This window comes from Chrysochloris asiatica, unplaced genomic scaffold, assembly GCF_000296735.1.
Source record: "Chrysochloris asiatica unplaced genomic scaffold, ChrAsi1.0 scaffold00005, whole genome shotgun sequence".
In the NCBI taxonomy this organism is placed as follows: Eukaryota; Metazoa; Chordata; class Mammalia; order Afrosoricida; family Chrysochloridae; genus Chrysochloris; species Chrysochloris asiatica.
This window is the reverse complement of record NW_006408523.1, coordinates 12,274,374-12,285,436: the sequence shown is the minus strand read 5'-3', so window position 1 is coordinate 12,285,436 and position 11,063 is coordinate 12,274,374. Positions and strand designations below refer to the sequence as shown.

The following is an 11,063-nucleotide window of genomic DNA, read 5'->3' as shown; positions in this document are numbered from 1 at the left end:
GGAGGTCCCCAGGACCATCAAGTAAGAACAGAGAGCAGGACCCTACCCAGAGAGGCGGTGACGCCAGGGATGGAGACAGAGACGATGACATGGACAGATGGAGCGGCTGGGGACACTGGACTCAGGGAGGGAGAAGAGCTGTGTTGATGATGCATGGAGGGGACTGTAACCATGGCAATGAAATAATATATGATAGGATAAATGTAAAATTAATGTTCTCCCATGTAAACTATCACATAATTCACAATAAAACTTTAAAACAACAAAAAAAGTACAGCCAGAATGCTCCTTAGAAGCCAGAATGGCCAGACTTTGTCTCTCATACAACAGACATACTGTCAGGAGGGACCAGTTCATGGAGAAGGACATCATATTTGGTAAAGTGGAGGGTTGCAGGGAAAGAGGAAGACGCTCAATGAGATGGATTGGCACAGTGGCAGCAGCAGTGGGCTCAACCTTAGCAATGATTCTGAAGTTGGCATGGGACCAGGCAGTTCTTTGTTATGTTGTGCACAGGGTTGCATGAGTCGGTGCCGACTTGATGGCACCTAACAACAACAGCAAGGAAGACCAGTTACTATAAATATTATTCAAATTTATGCATCAAACACTAAAGCTAGTGACCATGAAATTGAAGAATTTTATCAACATCTTCAGTCTGAAACTGATCAAACATGAATCAAGATGTACTGATAATAATTATTGGTGACTGGAATGCAAAGGCTGGAAACAAATAAAAAGGCTAGTAATTGAAAAATATGGCCTTGTTGATAGAAATGATACTAGAGCTACCATAATAAAAATTTTTAAGACCAGTAACTTGTTCATTGCAAATGCCTTTTTTAAACATAAAAGACGACTATTATCATGGAGCTCATCAGATGGAATACACAGATATCAAACTGACTACATCTGTGGAAAGAGACAGTGGAGAAGCTTCATATCATCAGCCAAAACAAGACCAAGGATAGACTGTATAAGAGACCATCAATTTCTCATCTTTCATGATGCAGCTCAAATATCTCTTTCCCTGTATTTATTTATTTACTGTTTCAGTGTCTACTAAGTATAAGTTCAGGAGCAATTTCCTGATCTTTCCAGAAGGAAATAATACTTCTTCCTTGTCTCTCTTTCCCCCATGGAAAAGTTGTCTATATCTCAATTATGGTATACATTTCAATTCAATTACATATTTACATGGCTCCCTCATAGGATACTCTTCTTGATCATTTTTATCTTATTCATTATATGAGTGATATATTACTGCAAGGTTAGTAAGGTGGTTGTTGTTGGATGCTGTAGGTTGGTCCTAATTCATGGTGATCCTATGCACAACAGAACAAAGCACTGCCTGGTCCTGGGCCATTCTCACCACTGTGGTTGTCTGAGCCCAGTGTTGCTGCCACTGTGTCACTCCAGAGCATTCGAGCTCTTTGACTCGGTGGCGTTCCACCATACCAAGCATGATGTCTCTCTCCAGGGACTGGTTCCTCCTGACAACTTCAGAGAACAAGAGACAAAGTCTTGCCATCCTAATTACTAAAGAGCATTCTGGCTGTATTTCTTCCAAGACAATTTGTTTTTCTGGAAGTCCATGGTACTTTCATTACTTTTCTCCCACACCATAGTTCAAATTCACTGATTCTTCTACTATCTTCCACATTCATTTTCACATGCATATGAGGCAACTGAAAACACCATGCCTTGGGTCAGGTGCACCTTACTCCTCAAAGTGACATCTTTGTTCTTTTACACTTTAAAGAGGTCTTTTACAGTAGATATGACAAATGCAATATGTTATTTGATATCTGACTGCTAGTAAGTTTGTTAAATATAAAAGTATATGACTATTTTAATAAGGCTTATTTTATAGCATGTACATCTTTGTATACTTTAACCAACTATAATTTTGTATCTAGCATTGCAGAGACATAAAGCACTTACAATGTTAACAGGAAGCCTAGAAATAATTTCAAAAGAATTTTGGCTAAACAATGATTTACCATGGAAGATGCATAAAGTTGTTTTCCCTGAAGACAGTCTATCAAAGCCCACAATGCTTCCATGCTCCATTTGGGGCAATATGGTATTCTTGTCTTGCCTGAATCTTTTATGGGAGGTTTAAATCCTGCCAAGAGAACTTTTATGGCTCGGGTTGGATACTGCATAAGGTGAAGAGGAATTTGACGCAGTCTGCAAAAAAAGAACTTAAGATGTTTAGAATGTCACAATTAAAATTCTCATCTATTAGGGTTAGTCAAAAAGTATTGCTACAGGGGGTTCCAGCTCATACATGCAAGGGCTTTTTCTAAAGAAAACGTGCTTAAACTTGTCTCTGATCAGTGGATGGTTGCAGTTCAGTTCTCTCAGTAACACACTTGTCTTACTCTTGATAGAGTGCCTTCAAAAAACAGGATACTTTTTTGCCATAAAAAAGCAATTCTGAGGTCACAGTTAATAGCAAATTTTTAACAAAACTCAACTGGACATCTTCTAAAATCTTTGAAGCTTCCTAACAAATTCATGGGAATGCTGCACCACAAAGAACTATTTTTAGATGGCTCAAGCTTTTTAAGGAAGGTCAAGAAGACCTTAAAGATGAATAAAAGTCAGAGAGGTAAGTTCAGAAAGATAATGGTGACTGTTTTTTTGGGATTCCAAAAGATCACCCTGTTGGATTTTCTTGAAGGAAACAGTATGATTTCGGGGGCTCATTATGGTTAAGCTTTCAGAAAATTAAAAACTGCATTGGTGAGAAAAAGGACAAAGTTATGCCAAGGAATTTTTTCCCCCATCACAACAATGTACCTGCTCATTCTTCAAGGGTAGCAAGGACTGTCCTATGAGAATTTCATTGGCAAACTTCACCCCATCTACTCTACAGCCCAGCTTATACTACTCTTTGATGTTGTCAGGTGCCATTGAGTCGGAACCGACTCATAGCGACCCCATGCACAGCAGAACATAACAATTGTCCGATCCTGGGCCAACCTCACTACCGCTGCCACACTTGAGTTCATTGATGATGCCACCTGGCTGATCCATCTCATTGGGGGTCTTCCTCTTCCTCTCTGACCCTCCATCTTACCCAGCATGACATCCCTCTCCAGCGACTGTTCCCTCCTGACAAAAGTAAGAGAGACGAAGCTTAGCCATCCTGGCCTCCAAGGAGCACTCTGGCTGCACTTCTTCCAAAACACATCTATTGGTTCTTTTGGCAGCCCATGGCACTACTCTACAGCCCTTCAAACTTGGACTTGTTTTTAAAATTCAAAGAACATATAAAAGGAACATGATTAATTTCCTCTAACATGACAAAACTGCTGTTTTGATGTGGTATAAATGGAATAGCGCAGAATTCTTTGAGGAAGAGTTAGAGAGATGACAACAATGTCTTCACAAGTGATAGACACAGATGGAGAATATGTAGAAAACAATGGCTTCTCATTTTAATATTTTAGTTTCTATGACTTTGCAGCAATACTTTTTGATTTACTCTCATACAAATCAATTCAATTTACCATTGTTCAAAAATAATGAAATACTTAGGAATAAAGCTGACAAAATGGCAAGATTTGTACACTGAAAACTACAAAACATCATTCAAAATTATTAAAGATGTCATTAAGGATATAAAGATGGTATTAAGGAAAGACAACCTATGAATATGGATCAAAAGGCTTAATCCTGTGAAGAAGGCACTACTCTACAATTTGGACCTACTATTGTTATTGTTTTCATATGTATCACACCACATACATAACATGCATATGCATATGATGCTGATAATAGGAAAGTAAGGAACGAGGGAGTTGGGCTGTTTAAAAACAACTATAATGTGTGTGTACTATTTGCATAAAAAATATGGTACACATTTAATATAATTCACATTTAAAACCCAAGTTGTTTTTTTTTTTTTGCAGAAATTTGCAAAATAATCACTAAAATGCTAATGAAACTGCAAAAGTCCCAGAATAACATGTCCAAAACACGAGACGAAGCTTTGCCATGTTTACTTTTAAGGAACTTCTGGCTGCACTTCTTACAGGACAGATTGATTTGTTCTTCTGGCAGTTCATGGTACTTTCAATAGTTGTCATCAACACCATAATTCAAATGCATTAATTCTTCTATGGTCTGGTCTGCCTTATTCATTGTCCAACTTTTACATGCATATGAGGCTACTGAAAATACCATGTCTTGAGTCACATGCACATTCTTCCTCCACTGACATCTTTGCTCTTTAACACTTCAAAAACATCTTTGGCAACAGATTCACCTACTGCAACAATTATGTCATTTGATTACTTAACTGCTGCTTCCCTGAGCCTTGATTGTGGATCCAATTATCATGATGTGTTTACTGGTTCCGTGGTGAGGATTTTTTACTTTTATTCTTTATTATATTGAGGTATAATCCATACTGAAGACTACTGACTTAGATCTTCATTAGTAAGAATTTCAAGTCCTCTTGTGTTGTCGGCATATCTCAGGTTATTAGTAAGTCTTCTTCCAATCTTGATGCCATGTCTTTCTTCATATAATCCAGATTATCTATTTGCTCAGCATACAAATTGATTAAGTACGGTAAAAGGATACAACCCTGATACACAGCTTTCCTGATATTAACCATTCAGTATCCTCTTGGTCTATATACAGGTTCCTCATGACCCAGTGGAAAATGACGGTCCTGACAACTTTGCTGCAGCCACAGCAATAAAACCACCTTGACTTTGAGGAGCAGCTTTTCCCTAGTTGTACTCTGACTGTTTTCAACCTTCTGGCACTGCATCAAACAATCTTTCACTGCTATTCACAAGGCCCAGTCAGAAGTGCTTCACCCTCCTACTACTTTCTATTCTTAGTCTAGAAGCTCCAGTGAAAGCTGTTCATCATGATTGCCCGCTGGCATTTACAATACTAGTGGCATAGCTTCCAGCCCACAGGAACACACAAGCCACCATGGCTCACTGACAGACAAGTAGTGGCTCCTGCCACAGGTAATCGCTAATAAACCTGGGTTTGTATACATTTGCCTGTTCATGTCTTTTTATATTTTTTGCTGTTGTCAAGCGTCATCGAGTCATTTCCAACTAATAGTGACCCTGGTAAAGGGTTTTCGTGGCGCAGTTGGTGGGTTTGAATCGCCAATCTTGTGGTTTGAAGTCCAGTGCTGATCCTACAGCGCCACACCAGGTGTCTCCATTTTTAAATAGTGGGGTTGTAAATATGAGGGGCTTTAAAAAAGTCTGTGGAAAAACTGCATTATCTACCAAATTTTCCAAAATATTTCTGAAGACCCCTTGTACTTGTTCTTTTAAGATTTCCTTATTTCCTGAGCAGGTTGTCAAGCTCTATGCACACCGCAGCATGTATCAAGGCTCATTTGCTCCTATTGGCTGAGTAGCATTCTACTGTTTTGTATGTCCAATTTTGTTTATCCATTCATTTGTTGTTGGGCATTCACACTGTTTCCGGTTGTTGGTTGTTGTGAATAGTGCTACAATGAACACTGGTGCCTTGGTTGGGGTTTGAGTCACTGTTTTTAAGTCTTATGGCTTTATACCTAGGAGTGGAATTGCTGGCTTATATGGTAGTTCTACTTTTAGGTTTTTTCTGAGGAAGGACCACACTCTTTTCTACAACAGCACCAATTTGCATTTAGCTGTACCATTTGGCATTCCCATTAGCAATGGAAAAGAGTACCTCTTCTCCCACATCCTTGCCAATAGTCATTTTTCATTGTTATTATTTTTTAAATGTTTAACCACCCTGGTGGGAGATGAAGTGGTATGTCACTGTGGTTTTGAATGCACCTCTCTGATGGCTAATCACACTGAGCATCGTTACATGTGTTTGGTAGCCAATTAAATGCCCTTTTTGGTAAAATGCCTATTCAAATCCTTTGCCTGTTTTATGATTATGCTATTTTTCTTTTTGTTGCTGTAATTTACATATTTTTTCAGTTACTAGATTCTTGTCAGATATATGGCTTTTGATACTCTCCCAGTCAGTAGGGAAGTATCTCTTCCCCAGCCTTAATAGCAACATTTTAAAAAATAACAGAAAATAACAAATGCTGGAGAGTGTGTGGAAAGATGGGAACCCTTATACACCATCAATGGGATTGGAAAATTGTGCAACCACTGTGGGAAATGGTATGGTGCGTCCTTAAAAAGTTGGCAGTACAAACCGACCCAGTAATCCGGGAAATAAGAGCCATGACACAAACAGATATACGCACACCACTGTTTACCGCTGCACTAGTTACAACTGCCAAAAGATAGAGACAACGTAAATGCCCATCAACGGAAGAATAGACTTTGTGAAACACTTTGTAACACAGGTGAACCTGGAGGACATTATGTTGAATGAAATTAGCAAATCACAAATGGGCAAATACTGTGTGAGATCACAATTATAAGAAGTCAAGAGAAGGTTTTCACGCTAAAAGAGATAGTATTTGAAGGTTACCAGGGATGGGAAGTAAGGGAAATAATTTACTGGCTAGAGGGTTTTTATTGTTGTTAAGTGCCATGAGTTACTTCTGACTCATAGTGACTTCGTATAGGAATTCTCGGGAGCAACTGATATGTTTGAACTGTCAATCTTGTGGTTAGCAGTCAAATGTTTATCCTGTAGCCCTACACCAAGACTCCTAGAGGGCAGGTATGTGTTAATTTGGGTGAGGGGAAAGTAACATACAATAAGAGAGAAGTAGACAGTAGAATGATGAAAGCACAAGACACAGGGAGTAGTGCAAGAAGGAAAGGGAGCAGAGAGAAGTACTGTTATAGCCACAGTCTCACACTGACCGTGATCTACAGATACAAAGGAGTCCTGGTGCACTGCTGGAGGATTACCACTAGACCGCAAGTTCAGTTTGAACCGAAAGGTCAGAGGTTCAAACGCACAAGTCACTCCTCGGAAGCAGTATACAGACAGGGTCGCTAAGAGTCAGAACCGACTTGACCGCACTTAACAAAAACAACAGGTAAATACAGGAAACCTGGTGTGGTGTTATAGAATAAACACTCATAAGGTCAGTTTGAACCTCAAGGTCAGCAGTTCAAACTCACCAGTTGTGCCTCAGAAACCTTATTTTGTTGTTGCTAGATGCCACTGAGTCGGTGCCAACCCACAGCGACCATATGCACAGCAGAACGCAACACTGTCTGATCCCGGGCCAACCTCACTATTGTTGCCACGCTTGAGACCATCGATGCTGCCACTTGGCCAATCCATCTCGTTGGGGGTCTTCCTCTTGTTCTCTGACCCTCCACCTTACCAAACATGATATCCTTCTCCAGCAATTGGACCCTCCTGACAATATGTCCAAAGTATGAGAGACCAAGTTAGGGCATCTTGGGCTCCAAGGAGCACTCTGGCTGCACTTCTTCCAGAATGGATTTATTGGTTCTTTTGGCAGCCCATGGCACTTTCAATATTCTCCTCCAACACTGTAACTCAAAAGCATCAATTCTTCTACGGTCTTCCTTATTCACTGTCCAGCTTTCACACACATATGAGGTTACTGATAATACCATGGCTTGGTCGCAATGAATCAGAACCAATTCGATGGCACTTAACAACAGGTAAATACATGGATACATACACAGACTGAAGAGGTATGGGAGGGAGAGTGGGAACACACGCACAAATATATACAGGCTGTCAGAGGATGTTTGTACATGGTACTTACCTTTGTTGCAAACATAGCCATGAAAATGGTGGAACATGTTGCCGTTACAGGAGGTAAAAATATGAAACCTTTTTAGACATTACCAAATACCTTGAAGGAATGAGTTGCTGGGCCTGGAGCCTAAGGACCATATACTCGAGGACAGCACGGTTAATTTGCTTAACAGAGCCCACAAAGACAATATTCTACAGTCTACTTTGGTGAGCAGCATCTGAGATCTAAGCTCATGAGTGGCTCTTTAAGGTGCAACTAATTGATCTCTCCCTGTGCAGAGGAAAGAAAAGAAACCTGAAAACACTTGGAAACAATGAATTCAATGGACTAATGGAAAAGGGAGCATCAATGTTCAAGATTCAGAGGCCACACGGACAGTGAATAAGGAAGACCCTGCTACCAAGCCCAACTGCTCACAAATGCATCATATTACAAGGTCCTGGATAGAGTGGAAGAAGATGTGAAACAAAACTCAGAGTCGTAAAAAATACCAAGCTTCTTGGTCAGACACAGACTGATGGAACCCTGAGACTATGGCCCTTGGCCACCCTTCAAGTCTGGAGCTGAACTCACCCCTCGGGCTGAGTTTTCAACAACACTAGTGAGGTATGCACAACTTAGGATGGCCAACCATTCAAAATCAGAAGGGTAGCATTTATCCAGGGACAAAATTCAGAAGGGTGGGGAAAGAAAGAGGAATGGAAAAAAGATAGACGGGGAAGTGGGATAAGGGATTTTACATTGAAGGGGTCGCAATCACTGAGATCAAACACAGTGCAGGAACTGCTGACTTTAAAACGGATGCTCTGCTTCTGTAAATCCTCACTCAAGTCACAATAAAAGGTTTAATAAAGCAGCTTATCTTTTAACTTTTTTGGTAGCTTTTTTGATGAACAAGTTTTTTCATTTTAACGAGGTCCCATTTATTTTGTCTTTTGCTGTTTGTACTATTATATCAGATATTCTATGATTAAAAGTTAGAGCTAACAGAGTTGCCCTTGCTTTCTCTTGTAATCATTTTATGATTTACTTTTCAGAGCTAGGTCCTTCATCCATTTTTTTTTTTTTTTTCTTTCTTGTGGGTATGTTGTGCTTGTCTGAATCCTATATCATTTTTCTGCACGTGGTCTTGATAACTACTAACAACATCTATAATCAAGAAAATGGAAAATAGGAAGTTTTATAGAGAGGATGTAAGAAATCAGAAACTTTTAATATTGCTGGTGGGAATATAAAATGGGGCAACCACCAAACTATTCCTCCAAATCCTAAACAGAAAGATACCATATGACTCAGTAGTCCACTCGTAGATACTAAAGGGTAATAAAAGCATTATATCCTCACAGAAAATTTATACATGGATGTTCATAACAAAATTATTAATAGCCAAATAGTGGAAACAATCCAAATGTCCAACAATTGATGAAGAGATAAAACACACTATTATGCATACAATGGCGTATCGTTCAGCATAAAAAGAAATGAAGCTCTGATACATTCTACAATATGGATGAACTTTGTAAACTTTACTCTTAAGCATAAGAGGTCAATCATGATTCTGCTTCTGTGAAGTGTCCAAACACAAATTGCTGTCAGGTCAATTCTGACTCAGTGACCCAAAAGTCAGAGTGGAATAGCTTTGAAACCATACTTAGCATTGGATTACTGAGTCATTGTTTTGATGAACTACCAAACTGTTTTCCAGCATGTTCCCACCAACAATATTTGAAGCTTCTACTTTCTCACACCTTCTACAAAGCTTATTTTCCATGTTACTGATTACAGTCATCCGAGTGGCTATGGCATTAGGCTGTAATCTTTATGGAAGCAGACTGCCACGTTGTTCTCCTGATGAGTGGTTTGCTGGCTTTGAATTGCTGACTTTTCAGCGAGCTCCTGAGTGCTTAACCACTGTATGCCACTAGGGCTCCTTTTAAAATGTACAAAATATTCAGACAAATACAACAGAGAGCAGACTGGTGGTCTTTAGGAGCTGGAGAAAGGATCAGTGGGTAGTGATTCCTACTGGGCATTGAGTCTGTTTGCAATGATGAGGATGCTGTGACTATCCTAGGTTTGAATATACCACAACCCAATGCAGTGTGTCCCTTACAGAGCCAGTTTATGATAGATGAAGTACTGCTGCATTATAACTGCTCTGCTAGATATTCAATTTCTAATATAAAAGACTGAAGAGAACGGTTTTATTCTTTTAGGAAGAAAATCTTCCCAATATAGACAGATAAAAATGAAAACTAAGCATCCTCATAATTCAACTTTTTTTTCCCTTTTTACCTGTTTGTTGTCAGCTTTTCAGTTGAGCCATAATCAACAAATTGTACCAGGACAGCCAGAGGATTAAATTCTTTAATGGAAACAATCTTTGCTCTATACCATAAACCATCATCATATTCTGCAAAGCAAGGCATTTCTAGGGAGACAAAAAAGAAAAATATTGTATTACCTTCTATTTTCTCTAAAACAGATGTTTTTAAATATAGAAAGTGCAATCTGCCCACCATCCAGAATTAAGCACTCAATAGTTGGCTATATGTTAGCTTCTCCTTTTTTCTGTTTTAAAAAAGTTGTTTTTGTTAAAATCTTAAGAATTAAGCTTTGAAGAGAAGCAATTCTCCCATCATGGCTTACTCTTTCTTCCGATTACCCCTACTTTTTAAGGACTATCCAACCCTCTTCTAGTTTAAGTCATCATCCTTTGCACAGGAAGATACAATGGTTTCCACTGTTACTGCCTTTAGCTCTGTCTTCCTCCAATCCATTCTCTATATAAGACCATCAGAATTTTAAAAATTCAGTGCATTTCTCTACTGTTTGAAATTCTTCAGTGGCATTTTAACCACTTGCAGTATGAGATCCTTAGCACTGCAAATTATAGGTTCCTTCAGTATCCTCCCAACCAACTGCTACCACATTTCCTTATCATGTGTTGCCACAAGCAAGTGAAATATTTTCTAATGAATGCTAGGCTTGGAGAATTGGAGAAGGTTAACATAGTGTGTACCTCCCTTCCCTTCTTACACTCTGTAAGATTTCAGAATAGATGGGAAAGAGCTGATTCTTATCCTGTACTACACTTCGACTCCTCTTTTCATGATGTCATCACAGTCTATGTAATTTACACAGAAAAATAAGTATCAATGAGAAAGGGGCATTTAAAACTGTATATGACAATAATGCTCGAATATTTTTATTTTTAATGAGCTTTATTAAAGAACTATAAATATTAATTCTTTTACATACAGAGAAGATAATCAGTAGGCTAGGCGCCATCGAGTTGGTTCCTACGAAACACTGCCCAGTCCTGCATCATCTTCATAATTGTTACGTTTGAGCACATTATTCCAGT

At 39.1% G+C, this 11,063-nt stretch overlaps 1 protein-coding gene across 1 annotated transcript in view; it reads right to left on the bottom strand.

The window, feature by feature from the left end:
• The window catches only part of RNF17 (ring finger protein 17), a 132,881-nt gene that overhangs the window by 10,237 nt on the left and 111,581 nt on the right, over positions 1–11,063 (bottom strand). The window contains exons 34-35 of the mRNA XM_006832058.1: positions 9,992–10,127; positions 2,004–2,193 (exon numbers count right to left, since the gene is read on the bottom strand). Coding sequence (XP_006832121.1) covers positions 2,004–2,193; positions 9,992–10,127 — 326 coding nt within the window. The remainder of the gene's footprint in view (positions 1–2,003; positions 2,194–9,991; positions 10,128–11,063) is intronic.